Here is a 22,388-nt window from a genome sequence, read left to right as displayed (position 1 = left end):
CGGGCTTTTTTAGTGTTCGCTTCTACAGAAGCTGTTGAAGGGGGCTTTCCTTGCCCGCCTCAATAGATAGAAGCTGTTGAAGGGGGCTTTTAATTGCCCGCCTCAATAGGGTCTATCTGTTGAAGGGGGCTTTTAATTGCCCGCCTCAATAGGCTACATTATATTTTAAAAAAATAAAACCACCGCCAAACAGATCGATAAGCTTCTCTTCTCTTCACATCTCTTCTCTTCACATCTCTTCTCTTCACCGCGCGACTCCACCACCACCATAACCACCACCACCACCTTCCTCACCGCGCGGCTCCACCACCACCATCTGAAGGAGAGTTTCCCCACCGTCGTCTTCCCTATCTCGGTTGATTCTGTTTCACACAGTGCCGCAATATATCAAGGTTAGGTTATAATTGATTCTTGTTTTGCTTGGTCTTAAAATTCAGTTTCTCTTCAATTAGTTGAGCATAATGAGTTGATTATGCAGAGAATTTAGGCTAATGTTTCAATATTGGATGAATTTACAAATTAGGGTTTGATATTTGTGGTTTTTCTAGTTCAGTTACAAAATAGATGTTAGGTTAAATTTTTCTAGTTCAGTTACAAAATAGAAGTTAGTGATATGGGTTTTGTGTCTAAATGATGAAGGTCTCTTTTATGGTGATGGTTTATGTAAGCTATGTGAGTAGCTCGATCCAAAGTATGCAGATGAAATGAAGTGTTTGAACTTTTAAGTGGAGCGAATCGATATGAATCTGTTGAAAATATGTCTGCATAAAATATACTCATGTGTTCATTGTAATATTGATAGTTTATTAATGATGTAAACTAATCGTTGATATTGGATTGTAGCTTTATAGGCTCTAAAATTACCATAGCTTGATGTATTCACTATAGTATATTGTGATGTTTTTTGTACACGCTTATCTACAATATTCTGATGTATGACAGTGGAGACTGTTGTTGCTGCTGCTTTGATTTTCAAGTTCTTTTAGTTCCATTTTTATTATGCTACAATATTGCTCTTGCTATTGTTGAGTTCCTATTCTGGGGTTTTGTGAGATCGGAAACTGTCCATAGACAGCTGCCTGTGGGGCTTTGACAGGTTCAACAAGGACTAAAATAGGTGCAACAATAAACTTTGTCACCTTCTACTTGGTTGCATTGCCTGTACTAGTTGTTATGGCATTTTCGGTCAAGGTTGGATTTATCGGTCTGTGGTTTGGGCTCGCAGCAGCTCAACCAGCTGGTGTACCTGATGCAACCAGCTGGTGTACCTGATATAGCCTGCTACAGTATCTGATAATAACGCAGATTGTAAACACTTCTTTATTGCAAGTATTATGTTAACGGTGTGAAAAAAACTAGTCTGCCCCCCTAGAGATTTTTTTAGTCTTTTTTTGTTTCTTGGTTAAAAATTTAATCAAGCCAGGTCGTCGAGCACCTGTCAAAATTTGAAAATGTATGCACAGTCCGCAGCAAACCTCCGTGCCTCTTCCTTTGCCGAGGACCAGTCTCATATTAACTAGTTCTACTTACAAGGCTTTTGACTATGGCTGAGTATGAGTAGTGCCAGGTGCTTGTAGCTTAACTCTTGCATAGTTGCATGCATAGGGGCTCATTCAGTTATCCATCCTGTTGCATGGAAACAAACTGTGGTTTGATATTTAACTTAAGAAAGGACTTTAATAACCAAATTAGGAGATTCTATAGCTATGTTATTTTATGTGGAGCTTTTTCCTTTCTGTTACTTTTCAACTAAATCTAATAGCATTTGCTTACTTCTAATTTTCAAGGGAGATGAAGCATCATTGCAAAAAGCGCTGCATTTGGTGTACAACCTCAATCAGGACTGTGTAGATGTTCTGTTTTATGCTTCTTGGTGCCAGTTCTCGAGGAACTTCAGACCAAGCTATTCAACCCTGTCTTCCTTATATCCATCTATTCCTCATTTTGCAATAGAAGAATCAGCCATCAGACCAAGGTTTGGACTTAAAACCAAATCTTAGTTTTTTTTAACTCACCAGTTCTACGCACTGATCTGCACAGCTCAGATCAGAACTGTGCAGATCAATGCACAGAACTGATCAGAACTGACCAGTTCTGTGCACTGATCTGCACAGTTCTGATCTGAGCTGTGCAGATCAATGCACAGAACTGATCAGAACTGACCAGTTTTGTGCACTGATCTGCACAGTTCTGATCTGAGCTGTGCAGATCAGTGCACAGAACTGATCAGAACTGACCAGTTCTGTGCACTGATCTGCACAGTTCTGATCTGAGCTGTGCAGATCAGTGCACAGAACTGATCAGAACTGACCAGTTCTGTGCACTGATCTGCACAGTTCTGATCTGAGCTGTGCAGATCAGTGCACATAACTGCACAGTTCTGATCAGTTTTGTCCACTGATCTGCACAGTTCTGATCTGGGCAGTGCAGATCAGTGCACAGAACAGAACTGATCAGTGCACTGAGAAGCTAAAACAGTACTTCATGCATGTAAATTACACCTTCAAACATGTAAATTACACCATACTGTAAGCAAAGTATCAAATTGTAAACAAAGTCATCTTCAAAACGGTTTTTATGTACTTATCCATCATCAACCACCAGAAAGCAAACATCAGAAACTAAGCTAGTATAGTTCGTGTGTCAAAATTAAGATTGCATCATTAGAGAACTAAGATCTTATGCCAAGCTAGTATAGTTCTTGTGTCAAAATTAAGAATTTGTGGCTTGATTTATCTAATTCTGTGTAAAACCTTGTGTTATTAGAAATGAGTCGTCGTTGGATGTACGGTGACCATACTACGGTGGAATACTTGAGTGGGGTTGAGGAGTTCCTTAGATGTGCTTTAGCACACCAACGGAATACGAAAGCCGCAAAGATCTATTGTCTTTGCCGTGATTGTAACAATGTAAGGCGGTTAGCTGATATTGATGAAATTGAGGATCATTTATTTCGTCGTGGGTTTAAGCAAGATTACCATGTCTGGTTTTGGCATGGTGAGAAAATACTTGATCGTCCAAGTTCTAGTGTGAATGAATTTGATGTTCTGGCAGAGAGTGATGAGAGTGATGAGAGTGATTCTGATATTTCTGAGAATAATGAGATGGATGATGATGAGCAAGAAGATAATGAAATAAATGAAATGATGGATGCGGTGAAAGATCACTTGAATGAACGACCTCACATACTCGAGCAGGTATTAAAGGCTGCTGAGACGCCTTTGTACCCTGGGTGTACAAAATTCAAATTGTTAGAATGTGTGGCATCACTTTCCAACTTGAAAGCGGAGAGTGGTTGGACCGAAGAAAGTTTCACGAAATTATTGAAACGACTAGGTCTTTGGTTTCCCGATGGCAATGACATTCCCACCTCTGCCTATTATGCCAACAAATTGACGAATCCCTTAGGCTTAGAGGCCGTCAAGATAGATGCTTGCCCAAATGATTGTATTCTTTACAGAAAAGAGTATGAAAATTTGGATAAGTGTCCAACGTGTTCTATGTCGCGTTACAAGCGTAAAGGGGCCAATTCAGCTAAGAGGGGACCGCCCGCCAAGGTATTGTGGTATCTTCCGATCATACCTAGGTTTGAGCGCTTGTTCTCCGTAAAGAAGAATGCTAAGTATCTGAGGTGGCATGCGGAAGGGAGGAAGAAAGATGAATTCCTTAGACATCCGGCTGATTCTCCTCAATGGAGAACTATTGATAAGAAGTATCCTGAATTTGGCAAGGAGGTTAGAAATCTGAGACTTGCTCTATGTACAGATGGGATGAATCCATACGGCTCTCTGAGTAGTCAGCATAGCACTTGGCCGGTTCTTCTTGCAATTTACAATCTTCCTCCATGGTTGTGTATGAAACGCAAGTATATCATGTTGTCACTCCTCATCTCAGGGCCTAAGCAGCCAGGACATGATATAGATGTGTATCTCGCTCCACTCATAGATGATTTGAAATTGTTGTGGAATGAAGGTGTTCCAATGTTCGATGCTCACACCAACTCAAACTTTACATTGCGGGCAATGGTTTTCTGTACCATAAATGATTTTCCGGCCTATGGAAACTTGTCTGGGTACAAAACCAAAGGAGAACAAGCATGCCCTATATGTGAAGAGGACATGAAGCCCACACGGTTGGATCATTTCAAGAAAAATATCTACCCAGATTTCAGGAAGCACCTTAGTCGATATCATCCTTATCGTAAGAAGAAGAAGGAATTCAATGGGTTCACCGAGGAAGGAGTAGCTCGTACACCTTTGACAGGATCACAAGTTTATGAACGTATCAAAAATGTTGAAACCAAATACGGTAAGTGCTTCAAGTCCAAGTCTAAAAAGGGTGTTTTATGGAAGAAAGTGTCTCCATTATGGGATCTTCCCTACTGGAAAGATTTGTCGGTTAGGCATTGTCTCGATGTAATGCACATTGAGAAAAATGTGTGCGATGCTATCATCGGGACTTTGCTAAACATACCAGGAAAGACCAAGGACAATGAGAATGTGCGGAAAGATATGAAAAAGAAGAATATTCGACCAGATTTGTGGCCTGTTAAAAAAAAGGATGGTACAAAGACCTTTCTGCCTCCAGCGTGTTACACAATGTCGAGAAAGGAGAAGAAGAAGTTTTGTGAGTGCTTACATGGCATTAAGGTTCCCTCGGGATATTCGTCGAATGTTAAGCGCCTAGTGTCTCTCTCGGACCTTAGGTTGATTGGTATGAAGTCTCATGATTGTCATGCACTGATTAATGTATTTTTGCCAATTGCACTTCGTGGGATATTGCCGAAACACGTGAGACATGTTATAACAAAACTTTGTTTGTTTTTCAATTCCATATGTGCTAAGGTGATTGATCCGGAGACTTTGGATGCTTTGCACAATGATGTTGTTGAAACTCTATGTCGATTTGAAATGTATTTTCCGCCTTCTTTCTTTGATATAATGGTGCATTTGATTGTCCATTTAGTTCGCGAAGTCAAGTTATGTGGTCCGGTGTTCTTAAGATGGATGTATCCTTTTGAGAGATTTTTTAAGACTTTAAAGGACAAAGCAAGGAATCCGGCTAATCCAGAGGGTAGTATCATTCGGGGAGTCCTTAAAGAAGAGATTTCTGGATATCTAGCTGAGTTTTTGTCAAGCCTTGAACCAATAGGACTTCCAAAATCTCGACATGTTGGTAGGCTCGCAGGGGAGGGAGTAATTGGTAAAAATGTGATATCTCCTCCATCGGAGAGGAAGAAGAAGGCACATCTTTGTGTGTTGCAGCATCTTACAGAGGTTCATCCTTATTTAGAAAAGCATCTGCTTGAATTGCAACATTGTAATCCTAAGTTGAAGGAAAGAGCGTTGATGCGGGAACATAATCGCACATTTATTGAATGGTTTAAGAAGGAAGTTGGAAAGAAACAAGACCATGATGTTTCTGATACGATCAAGTGGTTATCTCGAGGTCCTCGACTATGTGTTCGATCTTTTGAAGGATATGATATCAATGGGTTCACATTCTACACTAGAAGGCAAGATGAAAAGAGTGTAGTGCAAAATAGTGGAGTAAAGGTTGTTGCATCATCTAGGGTCTATGCAAGCGCTAAGGATAAAAGGCCGGTTGATTCAACACAATCATATTATGGTGTTATCGAAGAAATATGGGAGCTTGATTATACCTATTTTGTGATCCCTGTTTTTCGGTGTCAGTGGGCTAACAACCAAAATGGTGTGAAGCGAGATGAAATTTTCCCGGGTTTAACCTTGGTGAATTTTGATCGACTAAGTGACAGTGACGAGCCATTCATTCTAGCATCACTAGCTAAGCAAGTTTTTTATGTGGTTGACAATATTGATCCTAGATGGCGTGTTGTTGCCCAAGGAAAAAGACATATTTTGGGTATTGATGATGTTGTAGATGAAGATGAGTATGATGAGTATGATGACACACCTCCGTTACCAATGGTTGTTCAACCATTGCCAGAAGAGGAGGATGCAAATAATACTAATCATATGCGTACAGATCATACGGAAGGAATATGGGTTACGAATCGTAATTGAAACATACATGTGTAAGTTCGGGCTTCACTTCTGATGCATTGTTGAAGTTTTTGACTTTGTTCTTTCTATTCATATCTGAAAGCCTGTGCGCCTTGGAATTTTTGTTATCTTGACTACTTAAATTTGAATAGTGAAGGATACTTGTGGATATTAATTCATATTTTTTTTCTAAAAATTCAACCCCAATCAATTGCCACTTGTATTGTGAAGAGGAATTGCAGTGATAGTCTCCTACTTTATCCCTCCTATTTAAGTTACTGAGAGTCTGATACTTCTAATAACTTGACTAACTTTATCTGGTTAGTTTTCAGTACATTTTGTCTAATAATATCAATTACCTGTTCTTGTTTGCATGGCTTTGTGATTGGTAACTTAGTTTCTGATGTTTGCTTTCTGGTGGTTGATGATGGATAAGTACATAAAAACCGTTTTGAAGATGACTTTGTTTACAATTTGATACTTTGCTTACAGTATGGTGTAATTTACATGTTTGAAGGTGAAGATTTGAACTCCAGAATCATCAAATTAGACCAGGAATCAAATTTGACATATATTGCATTTTATCAATCCACGAGAACTGCAAGTAGCACAAGGAATATGCACTGATCAGAACTGTGCAGTTATGTGCACTGATCTGCACAGCTCAGATCAGAACTGTGCAGATCAGTGCACAGAACTGTGCAGTTCTGTGCACTGATCTGCACAGCTCAGATCAGAACTGTGCAGATCAGTGCACAGAACTGGTCAGTTCTGATCAGTTCTGTGCACTGATCTGCACAGCTCAGATCAGAACTGTGCAGATCAGTGCACAGAACTGGTCAGTTCTGATCAGTTCTGTGCACTGATCTGCACAGCTCAGATCAGAACTGTGCAGATCAGTGCACAGAACTGGTCAGTTCTGATCAGTTCTGTGCATTGATCTGCACAGTTCAGATCAGAACTGTGCAGATCAGTGCACAGAACTGGTCAGTTCTGATCAGTTCTATGCATTGATCTGCACAGTTCTGATCTGAGCTGTGCAGATCAGTGCGTAGAACTGGTGAGTTATGATTTTTTTTTTGGGTTGTTTTTTTAGGTGAGGTTTGATTTGGGATTGTTTTGCATGTTAGGTGTAATACCATAAGGCCATTATTTTAGGTATAGCTTTGTAAATGGCCAATTGTAGCATTTTGCTCTCTTTTCTAAGTATTGCTCCCTTTACTAAGTATTGCTCTCTTTTCTTTGTTGCAGGACCGTAGCTACCATGGATGATCATCGTGATAATGAAATACAGGGAATTGATGGAGCTAGTCATCCTACGGGGGAATCACAAGGTACCAACACTAGTAAAAAGACCAAATTCCGTGGTCCGTCAAAAGGAGTTCAAGCCAAAAAGCCTATGCATCTTCAGTATAATCAATATGGAATCCCCGATGGAGAATGGTCAGGAGAATACGGGAAGCAAGTTGGGTCTTGTGCTGCTAGAATTAACATTAATGTGAAAGAATATTCAACGTTAGATGAACACACAAAGAAGGGGTTTTGGGAGGAGACCAAGGTAAACATTGAATAAAAACTTGATTTGTATTCTCCTAGATTATCTATTTGTGTAGCATACGTTTCTAACAATCTCTTATCCATAAAATTAACAGCTTCTGTTCCACATTATTGATGATCCGGCTAAAAGGAGAGAAAAATATTTTCATATGTGTGTGGCGAAACGCTTTGGAGCTTTCAAGTCCAGGTTAACGCGGCGTTGGATAACTAAGAAAGAAAAAATGCCGAAACATCAGACAAATGACATGCCTTGGGACATCTACCATCAAATCACAGAGGATGATTGGAAAACATTTGTGATAGAACGAAACAAGCCGGAGATGTTGGTAATAATGAATTTACTTTGCTAGATATTTTTTTATATAATTATATGATTAGTTTGTTGTTGCCATCTTTAAATGTTCGACATGTTCTTTATGTGTTTTTTGACAGGTTCGTAGAGAAAAAGCAAGTAAAAGTGCATTACAAAACAAGCACCCACATCGCACAGGCCAAAAGGGTTATGTTAGAAAGAGACCAGAGTGGATAAATGATGGGCGACTACCGCCAGAGGCAGCTTTAACCCTCTCAAGTGGCTCCTCCTCAGTGACCTCATCACTCACCACAGCGCCAGATAGATTTAAGAAGTTTAGATCAGTAGAGTGGATCTTGGCTCATCAAGTTAAAAACAAAGAGGGAAAGTGGGAAGTTGACCCGAATGATAAAGAAGCCGTAAATATTGCTAAGATGGCTGTAAGTGCATATGAAATTTTACGTTCTATATCCTTTTCTTTCCTAATTCCTAGTTCTATTGCTAAGATTGCTTCTCCTTTCCATCATGTATACCATCTAATTTTTACTTTCCTAATTCTTATAGTTGGAGTACATAGAAGAAGAGGGAAAAGGAAATATTTCATTCACCCAGGGAGAAGATGCCCTCACCAAGGCTATGGGAAAAAAGGATCACCGTGGGCGTGTCAAGGCAACAGGTGGAGTTAATGTCGGTTACAAAGTTGCTTTCGGTCCAATAGACCGAAGTAGTAGATGTGGCCATATTGAACCATCACCGGAGGCTATCGAATCAATCAGAGCTTCGGTGAGAAGGGAGTTTGAAGATCAATTAGAGAGAAAGGTGGCGGAGGCCCTCCAAAACCAACTAGCCACATTGAAAGCAACCGGTCAACTACACACCCTCTCTACCCCCGCACTTGATTCTGCTCTTGTAAGTGATGAGTTTGATGTTAACCGTGCACTCGTAACCTGTTGTTCGAGTTCATCGCAGCAACCACGCGAGCTGAAGGTATATATTCTCTATATTGCATACACTCAAAACACCCCTAGCTAGGTTTTTAATATTGTACTTTGTAGTGATTTCTGAAATTTTGTAAATTTATTTGTGAAGGCCATAACTCCATGTCGTCTTGCCCTTGAGGATAAAGTTTTGGGTAACAAAGTGATAGTGGCAGATGGTATGGCGTACCCATTGGATGGTTCGTTGCACCAACACTTTAGATCGATGAAGCCTAGTCATTATAAGGTCCAAGTTGATTGTATTTACGACGGACATGATGATGACACTCTTCCGGTACCTACTGGAGATGGATTCAATAACTTAGGCAGGGCTCTTGCTAGTTTTGTGCAATGGCCAATTCACTTGGTGATTTTCGAAGAAGACGAGGTATAACTTTTTTATTATTAATTGTCATTCATTGCGTTATGCATCTGTTTAGAATTAGATTCAGAGCCTTGAACTCCTTTGGTTTCTACCTCTGTTTAGGAGTACTCTACTCCACGCCCAACAAAGAAGTCCAGGAGTCAGATTTTTGAAGAGGTGGTTGGTAGCTCCAAAGGGAAGAAAAACGAATTAATTGTCAAAGAGAAGACAACAGAATTAGTTGTCAAAGATAAGACAACAGAATTAATTGTCAAAGAGAAGGCAACACTTGATTTAGGGTCCAAAGAGAAGACAACACTGAAGTTAACGGCCAAGGTAAACCATATGCTTCCCACTCCCCTGTGCTTCAACACTGAAATCAAAACTGAACTTTTCATGCTAGCTTAACATTATTGTTACAGGGAAATTCATGCTCAAATAAGTTGGAGTCGAAATCGAAGTCGAAGAACTCTAAGACGGCCAAAGAGATGGTAGGTAGTTGTGATCGTAAAACTGAAGAATCAGCCGCCAAAAGTAAGAAGCAAAATTTGGCAGACGACACAATTCAAGGTCTTGGCCCATCATGCAATTATTTGAAGTTTATCATCAATACGGCGCCCGGTGATGTATATAAAAATACTTCAATCCCATTGCCCGCTTCGGTTTGGCATTATGACGAAGATCGACAAACTTATGTAAATGAGGTTGACGTTGAAGAGTTCCTTAGAGGGGCGTGCCTCAACATTTCAGTGATCCAAGTCTATATGATGTAAACTTTTCCATCGATATTTTTGTTTTTGGTTTTGTCAACTATAATAGTTTTTGAAATTTTTGCATTATACATTTACTTTGTAGGTGTTTATTCCACGAACACACCTTTGCATTTGACAACTCTCAGATTGGGTTTGTTTGTCCCGAGGCAATGTCAAGCTCTAGAATCAAGGCCAACCCTCAGGCTGCATCAATGTATTTGAAAGTAGTTTTCAATGCTGAAATTGAAAAGGAGAAGAAGGGTGATCCTAACATTACCAAGTGGTTTTTGATCCCATACCATCAAGAGTAAGTGTTAGAGATTGATCGATATTTGGTAAATAGCTATGTTATTGTTATTTTCATGCATAAGGTTGCAATAACATTTATATATAATGCAGAAATCATTGGATTTTGTACGTGTTAGACCTACGTAGAGGTTGTGCGTATATTTTCGACTCTGCGATAGGTTCCAACCGAGAAAATAGTGCATGGGGAATCTTGTGTTTGTAAGTTACTTTCAATTCTTTTTAAGTTATTTCTTTTCGTGCCGAATCAGATTCATGAAGTTTTACTCAACTTGCAGGGCATACCAAGTGTACAAGTTTAATGATGGGATTTGTCCGAATAGAGCGACTATGCAGGGGTTGAAAGGCTTCCATGTAAAGGTATATCATGCTTACTAATTAGCTTTACTTTTTTTTTTGGGTAACTACTTGGATATATAATTTATGATTTATCTCCAAATCAGTGTGCTCAACAAGTCGGCGCCCACGAGTGTGGCTATTACGTTATGAAGTTCATGCATGAAATAGTCACGTTACACCATAACACTGATGAGCGGTTAGACAATGTTCGTTCTTTTACCATATGTTAGTTGAACTACTAATACTAGTACTTTTACGTAGTAGAATTCTTAATTTACAAGTAGCATTACTTATCATGTTACTTATTTCAGGCTTACACTCCAAGAAATGCGCCTTATACCGATGAGGAAATAGATGTGGTTCGTGAGCAATGGGCTAAGTTTTTTACAACCGAGTATTTATTTACTTAGGTTGTTTAGACACAAAGATGGAAGCGTTTATATCTTCATGGATTTGGTAAAGTTCTTTAATTTTTCCATAATTACAAGTCTGCTGGATTTGCTAATTTATTGCTTTGAATACTAATCTGCTGGTCTTGCTGCTGTTGCATGTGAATTCTGATCTGGTGGTCTTTAGAATTTCACTTCCATCTGTGTGTTTCTCCTCTGTTTGCTTCTGTTTAGAGCTAAAATGACATTTCCGCTCCCAACTTTGAACTAAAGAACCTAAGGACTCATTTGATTCTTATTACATGACTAATATACATAGTTTTAACTTTCTAAAACTCATTCGAATCTATTTATGCACATTTAAGGCTCATTAGGTCGTTATAGGTCATGTTTAGAGCTAAAATGACATTTCCGCTCCCAACTTTGAACTAAAGAACCTAAGGACTCATTTGATTCTTATTACATGTCTAATATGCATAGTTAAAACTTTCTAAAACTCATTCGAATCTATTTATGCACATTTAAGGCTCATTAGGTCGTTATAGGTCATGTTTAGAGCTAAAATGACATTTCCGCTCCCAACTTTGAACTAAAGAACCTAAGGACTCATTTGATTCTTATTACATGTCTAATATGCATAGTTTTAACTTTCTAAAACTCATTCGAATCTATTTATGCACATTTAAGGCTCATTAGGTCGTTATAGGTCATGTTTAGAGCTAAAATGACATTTCCGCTCCCAACTTTGAACTAAAGAACCTAAGGACTCATTTGATTCTTATTACATGATTAATATGCATAGTTTTAACTTTCTAAAACTCATTCGAATCTATTTATGCACATTTAAGGCTCATTAGGTCGTTATAGGTCATGTTTAGAGCTAAAATGACATTTCCGCTCCCAACTTTGAACTAAAGAACCTAAGGACTCATTTGATTCTTATTACATGTCTAATATGCATAGTTTTAACTTTCTAAAACTCATTCGAATCTATTTATGCACATTTAAGGCTCATTAGGTCGTTATAGGTCATGTTTAGAGCTAAAATGACATTTCCGCTCCCAACTTTGAACTAAAGAACCTAAGGACTCATTTGATTCTTATTACATGATTAATATGCATAGTTTTAACTTTCTAAAACTCATTCGAATCTATTTATGCACATTTAAGGCTCATTAGGTCGTTATAGGTCATGTTTAGAGCTAAAATGACATTTCCGCTCCCAACTTTGAACTAAAGAACCTAAGGACTCATTTGATTCTTATTACATGTCTAATATGCATAGTTAAAACTTTCTAAAACTCATTCGAATCTATTTATGCACATTTAAGGCTCATTAGGTCGTTATAGGTCATGTTTAGAGCTAAAATGACATTTCCGCTCCCAACTTTGAACTAAAGAACCTAAGGACTCATTTGATTCTTATTACATGTCTAATATGCATAGTTTTAACTTTCTAAAACTCATTCGAATCTATTTATGCACATTTAAGGCTCATTAGGTCGTTATAGGTCATGTTTAGAGCTAAAATGACATTTCCGCTCCCAACTTTGAACTAAAGAACCTAAGGACTCATTTGATTCTTATTACATGATTAATATGCATAGTTTTAACTTTCTAAAACTCATTCGAATCTATTTATGCACATTTAAGGCTCATTAGGTCGTTATAGGTCATGTTTAGAGCTAAAATGACATTTCCGCTCCCAACTTTGAACTAAAGAACCTAAGGACTCATTTGATTCTTATTACATGTCTAATATGCATAGTTTTAACTTTCTAAAACTCATTCGAATCTATTTATGCACATTTAAGGCTCATTAGGTCGTTATAGGTCATGTTTAGAGCTAAAATGACATTTCCGCTCCCAACTTTGAACTAAAGAACCTAAGGACTCATTTGATTCTTATTACATGATTAATATGCATAGTTTTAACTTTCTAAAACTCATTCGAATCTATTTATGCACATTTAAGGCTCATTAGGTCGTTATAGGTCATGTTTAGAGCTAAAATGACATTTCCGCTCCCAACTTTGAACTAAAGAACCTAAGGACTCATTTGATTCTTATTACATGTCTAATATGCATAGTTTTAACTTTCTAAAACTCATTCGAATCTATTTATGCACATTTAAGGCTCATTAGGTCGTTATAGGTCATGTTTAGAGCTAAAATGACATTTCCGCTCCCAACTTTGAACTAAAGAACCTAATGACTCATTTGATTCTTATTACATGATTAATATGCATAGTTTTAACTTTCTAAAACTCATTCGAATCTATTTATGCACATTTAAGGCTCATTAGGTCGTTATAGGTCATGTTTAGAGCTAAAATGACATTTCCGCTCCCAACTTTGAACTAAAGAACCTAAGGACTCATTTGATTCTTATTACATGTCTAATATGCATAGTTAAAACTTTCTAAAACTCATTCGAATCTATTTATGCACATTTAAGGCTCATTAGGTCGTTATAGGTCATGTTTAGAGCTAAAATGACATTTCCGCTCCCAACTTTGAACTAAAGAACCTAAGGACTCATTTGATTCTTATTACATGTCTAATATGCATAGTTTTAACTTTCTAAAACTCATTCGAATCTATTTATGCACATTTAAGGCTCATTAGGTCGTTATAGGTCATGTTTAGAGCTAAAATGACATTTCCGCTCCCAACTTTGAACTAAAGAACCTAAGGACTCATTTGATTCTTATTACATGATTAATATGCATAGTTTTAACTTTCTAAAACTCATTCGAATCTATTTATGCACATTTAAGGCTCATTAGGTCGTTATAGGTCATGTTTAGAGCTAAAATGACATTTCCGCTCCCAACTTTGAACTAAAGAACCTAAGGACTCATTTGATTCTTATTACATGTCTAATATGCATAGTTTTAACTTTCTAAAACTCATTCGAATCTATTTATGCACATTTAAGGCTCATTAGGTCGTTATAGGTCATGTTTAGAGCTAAAATGACATTTCCGCTCCCAACTTTGAACTAAAGAACCTAAGGACTCATTTGATTCTTATTACATGATTAATATGCATAGTTTTAACTTTCTAAAACTCATTCGAATCTATTTATGCACATTTAAGGCTCATTAGGTCGTTATAGGTCATGTTTAGAGCTAAAATGACATTTCCGCTCCCAACTTTGAACTAAAGAACCTAAGGACTCATTTGATTCTTATTACATGTCTAATATGCATAGTTAAAACTTTCTAAAACTCATTCGAATCTATTTATGCACATTTAAGGCTCATTAGGTCGTTATAGGTCATGTTTAGAGCTAAAATGACATTTCCGCTCCCAACTTTGAACTAAAGAACCTAAGGACTCATTTGATTCTTATTACATGACTAATATGCATAGTTAAAACTTTCTAAAACTCATTCGAATCTATTTATGCACATTTAAGGCTCATTAGGTCGTTATAGGTCATGTTTAGAGCTAAAATGACATTTCCGCTCCCAACTTTGAACTAAAGAACCTAAGGACTCATTTGATTCTTATTACATGATTAATATGCATAGTTTTAACTATCTAAAACTCATTCGAATCTATTTATGCACATTTAAGGCTCATTAGGTCGTTATAGGTCATGTTTAGAGCTAAAATGACATTTCCGCTCCCAACTTTGAACTAAAGAACCTAAGGACTCATTTGATTCTTATTACATGATTAATATGCATAGTTTTAACTTTCTAAAACTCATTCGAATCTATTTATGCACATTTAAGGCTCATTAGGTCGTTATAGGTCATGTTTAGAGCTAAAATGACATTTCCGCTCCCAACTTTGAACTAAAGAACCTAAGGACTCATTTGATTCTTATTACATGTCTAATATGCATAGTTAAAACTTTCTAAAACTCATTCGAATCTATTTATGCACATTTAAGGCTCATTAGGTCGTTATAGGTCATGTTTAGAGCTAAAATGACATTTCCGCTCCCACCTTTGAACTAAAGAACCTAAGGACTCATTTGATTCTTATTACATGATTAATATGCATAGTTTTAACTTTCTAAAACTCATTCGAATCTATTTATGCACATTTAAGGCTCATTAGGTCGTTATAGGTCATGTTTAGAGCTAAAATGACATTTCCGCTCCCAACTTTGAACTAAAGAACCTAAGGACTCATTTGATTCTTATTACATGATTAATATGCATAGTTTTAACTTTCTAAAACTCATTCGAATCTATTTATGCACATTTAAGGCTCATTAGGTCGTTATAGGTCATGTTTAGAGCTAAAATGACATTTCCGCTCCCAACTTTGAACTAAAGAACCTAAGGACTCATTTGATTCTTATTACATGATTAATATGCATAGTTTTAACTTTCTAAAACTCATTCGAATCTATTTATGCACATTTAAGGCTCATTAGGTCGTTATAGGTCATGTTTAGAGCTAAAATGACATTTCCGCTCCCAACTTTGAACTAAAGAACCTAAGGACTCATTTGATTCTTATTACATGACTAATATACATAATTTTAACTTTCTAAAACTCATTCGAATCTATTTATGCACATTTAAGGCTCATTAGGTCGTTATAGGTCATGTTTAGAGCTAAAATGACATTTCCGCTCCCAACTTTGAACTAAAGAACCTAAGGACTCATTTGATTCTTATTACATGACTAATATACATAGTTTTAACTTTCTAAAACTCATTCGAATCTATTTATGCACATTTAAGGCTCATTAGGTCGTTATAGGTCATGTTTAGAGCTAAAATGACATTTCCGCTCCCAACTTTGAACTAAAGAACCTAAGGACTCATTTGATTCTTATTACATGTCTAATATGCATAGTTAAAACTTTCTAAAACTCATTCGAATCTATTTATGCACATTTAAGGCTCATTAGGTCGTTATAGGTCATGTTTAGAGCTAAAATGACATTTCCGCTCCCAACTTTGAACTAAAGAACCTAAGGACTCATTTGATTCTTATTACATGATTAATATGCATAGTTTTAACTTTCTAAAACTCATTCGAATCTATTTATGCACATTTAAGGCTCATTAGGTCGTTATAGGTCATGTTTAGAGCTAAAATGACATTTCCGCTCCCAACTTCGAACTAAAAAACCTAAGGACTCATTTGATTCTTATTACATGTCTAATATGCATAGTTAAAACTTTCTAAAACTCATTCGAATCTATTTATGCACATTTAAGGCTCATTAGGTCGTTATAGGTCATGTTTAGAGCTAAAATGACATTTCCGCTCCCAACTTTGAACTAAAGAACCTAAGGACTCATTTGATTCTTATTACATGACTAATATACATAGTTTTAACTTTCTAAAACTCATTCGAATCTATTTATGCACATTTAAGGCTCATTAGGTCGTTATAGGTCATGTTTAGAGCTAAAATGACATTTCCGCTCCCAACTTTGAACTAAAGAACCTAAGGACTCATTTGATTCTTATTACATGTCTAATATGCATAGTTAAAACTTTCTAAAACTCATTCGAATCTATTTATGCACATTTAAGGCTCATTAGGTCGTTATAGGTCATGTTTAGAGCTAAAATGACATTTCCGCTCCCAACTTTGAACTAAAGAACCTAAGGACTCATTTGATTCTTATTACATGATTAATATGCATAGTTTTAACTTTCTAAAACTCATTCGAATCTATTTATGCACATTTAAGGCTCATTAGGTCGTTATAGGTCATGTTTAGAGCTAAAATGACATTTCCGCTCCCAACTTCGAACTAAAAAACCTAAGGACTCATTTGATTCTTATTACATGTCTAATATGCATAGTTAAAACTTTCTAAAACTCATTCGAATCTATTTATGCACATTTAAGGCTCATTAGGTCGTTATAGGTCATGTTTAGAGCTAAAATGACATTTCCGCTCCCAACTTTGAACTAAAGAACCTAAGGACTCATTTGATTCTTATTACATGACTAATATACATAGTTTTAACTTTCTAAAACTCATTCGAATCTATTTATGCACATTTAAGGCTCATTAGGTCGTTATAGGTCATGTTTAGAGCTAAAATGACATTTCCGCTCCCAACTTTGAACTAAAGAACCTAAGGACTCATTTGATTCTTATTACATGACTAATATACATAGTTTTAACTTTCTAAAACTCATTCGAATCTATTTATGCACATTTAAGGCTCATTAGGTCGTTATAGGTCATGTTTAGAGCTAAAATGACATTTCCGCTCCCAACTTTGAACTAAAAAACCTAAGGACTCATTTGATTCTTATTACATGACTAATATACATAGTTTTAACTTTCTAAAACTCATTCGAATCTATTTATGCACATTTAAGGCTCATTAGGTCGTTATAGGTCATGTTTAGAGCTAAAATGACATTTCCGCTCCCAACTTTGAACTAAAGAACCTAAGGACTCATTTGATTCTTATTACATTACTAATATACATAGCTTTAACTTTCTAAAACTCATTCTAATCTACGTATGCACATTTAAGGCTCATTGGGTCGTTATAGGTCAACAACGTACTTAATTATCTCTATAGTCTGCAACTATATCTTTTAATTTTATGCTTCAATGGAATGTAAAGACAATATCGTGAGTGTAAACTTTGGTACTCATATATATTTTCCTTCCATGCAACTTGCAGGCTAGGGATCGAGTCGATTGGAAGAAAGTCAACACGACCTTACTTAAGGTTTGTAATGCATGATCTAAAGGGACCTAAGTGGCTGGATTAGAGACATTTGTTAGATTAGCTCTCTAGCCTTTTGTCTTTAGTTGTTAATATTAGTTGTAATTTGTTAGACTAGCTAGGTGTTTAAAAATTGTAAACATACGTACTATATATACGCTTTGCTCTGTTGGGTTAATATAAATGAAGTTAATGTAATGATTTATTTATCAAAGATAAGCAGATTCATACCTTTGCTATTTTGGTGTTGATTGGGTACAGGTTTCAATACTCAATGGAGTATATATCTAGTTGTGGTTATTGCCGCCTATTTTATATTTTAAAAGAATTTGGAAAAAAAAAAATTAATGTTGTTGAAGGGGGCTTTTAATGTACGCCTCAACAACATATGAACTTTTGGCGCAAAAATAAGGACCTGTTGAGGGGGGCATTTAAGAAGTGAGCCTCAACAGAGGAGGCTGTTGAGGCGGGCTTCTTAAATGCCCCCCTCAACAGGTCCTTATTTTCGCGCTTTCTGTAGAGGTTTTTGAGGCGGGCTTTTGAAAGCCCCCCACAACAGATCACCTGTTGAGGCGAACAAAGCCCGCCTCAACAGATCACTGAGCTGTTGAAGCTACGTCTGTCGCAGCGGGCCTTGTTCGCCTCAATAAACCCAAAATGCCCCCCTCAACAGGTATTTTTTCCACTAGTGTTTGGTGAATTATTTGTGGTGTATTAGAGTTGTATTGTTTGGTTGATTGTCTTAGAGGTGATCCTTGTGGGTAGTTGATATACTACTAGGGTTCTATATCTATCGACCTTCTCTTCTTCATTCCCGGACTCTCTGTTGTTGCTGCTGCAATTTGTTTTTTTTATAGTTTATTTTTTCACTTTTTAGTTTTTTTAATAGAGTTTTGGAATAATCGCCCAATTTGAGTTTTGATGCCTTGTTGAGTGTAGTATTGTTGAGGAGTGGTGCTCGAGTAATTGGGGTTTTGGGTTGAATTTGGTGTTCTTCATTCATCTTTTGGTAGATTTTCGGGTCTTTTATGGGTTTTGATTTGAGGGGTCGAATGGAAGATAATGGAGAAATTGACACGTTAATTTGTTTCAGTGGTCTTAGTATTTCTGTGGGTGTTGGAATTGTGGAGGTGCCTGGTACGACCAGCGAGGAGGAAGGAGAGGGAAGGAGGTCGACGGTGGCTTTCATGGAGGACCGTGAAGAAGGAAAGGGCATTGAGAAAGAGAAAAGAGGAAAAGGAAAAGAAATGGGTGGCTTAGTTTGGGTTAGTAGATGGGTGGGTTGATTAGGGGGTTAATTGTGGGATTGGTAGATTGGTTAGATTTTAATTGGTTGATGAATCATTAAGGGTTATTTGGTGTTAGAAAAAAAAATAGAGTTATAGAATATAGAGTTAACGAAATGGACGGAAAATGCTCATTAAGGGCATTTTGTGTTATTTTTTAAAATCTCGGGGATATTTGGTGCATTCTAGAAAGTTTAGGTTATTTGGTGCATTAAGACAAATCTCATGATCATTTCATGAAAAATCCGTTACAAAATTGAAGGTTTGCGGGAAGATGAAAGTTAAAAATGAGCCACACTTAATTAATTTATAAAATAAGTCACATATTTGAATCCCCTTTCTCATTTATATCTTATAATGCTCTTATATATAATATATTATGGCTCATTCAATTCGGCACCTAAACAAAATGATTAAAAAGTGAAATGAAAAAGACATATATATGTACCCGATTATGTATTTTATAACAAGATCAAACGACAACAATAATACATTAATACTCCGAGCAAGTACTACATATACTTTTAACAAATAATAACTAGAATAAATATTGCAAAATTCACATAAATCACATGTGGAAGTGTAGTTCCATTAACAATCCTTAGAAGGAGCTTTTAGAGTAGGAGCTACGTGTTCGCCCTTGTCGATCACGGGTACATCGGGTGTGTAGCCATAACCATGGACATAGGGTGGTGGTGATGGATAATAATATGGATCAGGGTGACCAAGAGCATAAGGTAGAGGTGAAGGAGGTTGACTGTTATGATCTAAGAAAGGATGTTTGGCTTCCTCATCTTCAATACTCCGCCGTGGATTGGGGTGCATTGTTCGAAGTACCATGGCTAGGAAGAATGAAATTCCCTGCAATAATATTCAATCCAAATCATACATACTACGTGGATGTAGGTTTCGTTCTATATATTCAACTTATCTTATCTGAACTTATCTTGTTTTATCTGAAAAAACTTATTTTGTATAAAATGTATTGGAATTTTTTTTCCCTCCTGAAATTATCTTATGTTAAGTTCATGGGTGGAACCAATGTACAAATAAATGGGGTCAATTGACCCCACTTGCATTGTGAAATTTCAGAAATTTTCTTTATACTTCTTACGATTTTCTTCAAATTTTGTTATAAAATTAATTAGTTGAACCCACTAAAATCTATAATTTTGATTTTGCACACTAAACGTTTTTTTCTAGATCTGCCACTGCTTAAGTTATCTTAACTTTTCCTATAAGAAAAAGGTTATCTAACTTATCTTATCTGAGATTATTTTTTCTAGAATAAGTCAAAATAAGCCGAACATAACGTATATAATTGTATTCATTTTCAATAAAAATAGTACAAGTACTTCATAAGTCAATTGATCGTGAGTTGACAAAAGCGGCCCCTAATGAAAATCATTGACTCGAAACAAGGTGTAGTAACATAGAATAAAAAATGTCGAAATATTACCTGGGAGAATGCTATCAGCACACATAAACATCTGAAGTTGTCGATGTTGTTATCCACAAAATGCATGAAGTGGTTAAACCTTTTTGTGTGATCCTTAGGGAAGTCCTGTTTCATCAAAACAATAAGTATTAGTGAAACGCGCACTATTGGAAAAGGTAAAATCTCGTATAAGGCCTACTTACAAACCTTATCCCAGTCGTCATTTAGGCATATATCTGCTGTGATCAAACACTCCACCAAAATAACCAGGAACATAAACACAATATACTGCAGTAATTAAGATTTTAATAAATTATTAATTAATTAATTGGTGAAGAAAAGATTAAAGAATATGTTTATGAATTGTAATTTTTTATAAGAAGGTTACCGAAGAAAGCAAATGGTTGTTCTTAGTAGAAGCTGCAATATGCCCAATGCATGCTAAGAAACAAAATATGATTCCAGTTCCAATAGAACCCCATAAAAACCTGCAAGTTCGCCAAAATAATAAGTATGTAGTTAAAAAAAAGCAAATCAGATCAAACCAGACTAAAGTATGGCGAACTGGCTAGTATAGAAATAAAAATAAAAATAATAAGGCCAAATGTTCAAACTTTCTCATAAAACATACTTTTGTCACTTTACAGATGCGCGCATCATGTTGACTTTCTACACTATTTATATACTAACTTTGACCATCTATATATTAATTATATATTAAAAGAATTTATGAAAGTTATATATATTGAGATCATATATATATACCAACAACAATTAAAAATGCAAAATTTGTCATTTCTATATGTGGTCAAATTTAACAAATTAATAAATAGTGTGAAAAGTCAAATGATACATCTATCAAGAAACGGGAGAAAGTTATGACCCGTAAAAGTATCAGAATAGAAATAATCAAATTAAATTAGACATGACTAAACCCTAATGTATAAAGTGAAACAAGACTAAATTAGACTGGACCTTAAAAAATTCAGACAAGATCGTTGAATATTTCTCCTTATTTTTATACATTTGATCAAGAAAGTTAGATATATACAACATGATGTGAAGAAAAATCTAGGAGGAATTTATGACAACATAATACATAGAAGTTTTTTTTATGAAAAACTATAATGCACCAATAATTAAATTTTAAAAAAAAAACATGAAATGCTTATTGTGAAATGAATTTAAGAAAAGAAATATACCATGAGAAAGGATATTTATAATATTCGCGTAGGCATACAACTATCATCCACACAGAATACATAAGAATCGCGATACCGGCTATCGCCATGATCGAATTTGCGAGCTTAAGTGTTGTTTTGATGCAGTTCTCGGCAGCTTTGTCCATGGTAAGTAGTCTAGGGTACTTTACGGTTGACATTTTAATCAATGAGCTAGCTAAAGGTTTTTTGGTGGTATCCTATATATATTATTATTATTAGATGTTATATACGGAGTGTTATTGTTGTAGTTTTCTGTTTTATGGATAATAATCACCAAAATTGTTGTATAAGTTAAAGTTTCTCATTTTCTTAGAAATTTCCTTTTTTTTTTTGGATTTTTCGAACATGTTAAAAGAGGGAAATTTCTTAGAAATTGTTCAGTTAATATCTTCTTGATATTTTTGATTTGTTGTGGGTTGAAGTTTTTCAAACACAGCCCATTTTAACCCATCCCACCCCGATACGGTACACCCGACCCATCCAACCCAACCCGCGAAACTATTTATTGTATAAACATACATTAATCACATTTTTGTGAGTAAGTAAATAACATAAAATTTAATTAAATTAAGTTTATTAACAGCTTAACGCTTTATTAATCGTTCAAACTCACCTGACCTAAATTAGTTCCTACAACTCATGTAAACCCACCTGACCCATCGTAATCACATCTGTCGTAACCCACAAAACCCATCAGACCCACCCGACCCACACAACCCACCTCGACCCACGACCCATCAAGTACTGTGTCTATTTTTTTC

General features: G+C 36.1%; 2 protein-coding genes across 2 annotated transcripts; one reads left to right on the top strand and one right to left on the bottom strand.

Annotated features, from left to right (window-relative positions):
• On the top strand, nt 1-18,042 carry LOC130463097 (uncharacterized). The gene is made up of 14 exons (XM_056832134.1): nt 1-1,975; nt 7,275-7,581; nt 7,676-7,906; nt 8,013-8,312; nt 8,437-8,859; nt 8,962-9,237; nt 9,337-9,549; nt 9,636-9,982; nt 10,069-10,272; nt 10,365-10,472; nt 10,550-10,631; nt 10,715-10,816; nt 10,922-11,066; nt 17,636-18,042. The coding sequence occupies exons 1-13, from the start codon at nt 1,707-1,709 to the stop codon at nt 11,018-11,020; spliced, it is 2,961 nt and encodes a 986-aa protein (XP_056688112.1). The 5' UTR covers nt 1-1,706; the 3' UTR covers nt 11,021-11,066; nt 17,636-18,042.
• Nucleotides 18,043-19,409: 1,367 nt separating this feature from the next.
• On the bottom strand, nt 19,410-21,837 carry LOC110796842 (tetraspanin-19). Its single transcript, XM_022001929.2, has 5 exons — nt 21,607-21,837; nt 20,793-20,892; nt 20,612-20,692; nt 20,426-20,530; nt 19,410-19,827 (listed from the first exon to the last, which is right to left on the bottom strand). The coding sequence occupies exons 1-5, from the start codon at nt 21,783-21,785 to the stop codon at nt 19,558-19,560; spliced, it is 735 nt and encodes a 244-aa protein (XP_021857621.1). The 5' UTR covers nt 21,786-21,837; the 3' UTR covers nt 19,410-19,557.
• Nucleotides 21,838-22,388: the final 551 nt, after the last annotated feature.

Source organism: Spinacia oleracea, chromosome 6 (assembly GCF_020520425.1).
Source record: "Spinacia oleracea cultivar Varoflay chromosome 6, BTI_SOV_V1, whole genome shotgun sequence".
Classification (NCBI taxonomy): Eukaryota; Viridiplantae; Streptophyta; class Magnoliopsida; order Caryophyllales; family Amaranthaceae; genus Spinacia; species Spinacia oleracea.
The sequence above is the reverse complement of the archived record's forward strand: the minus strand, read 5'-3'. Positions and strand labels throughout refer to the sequence as shown.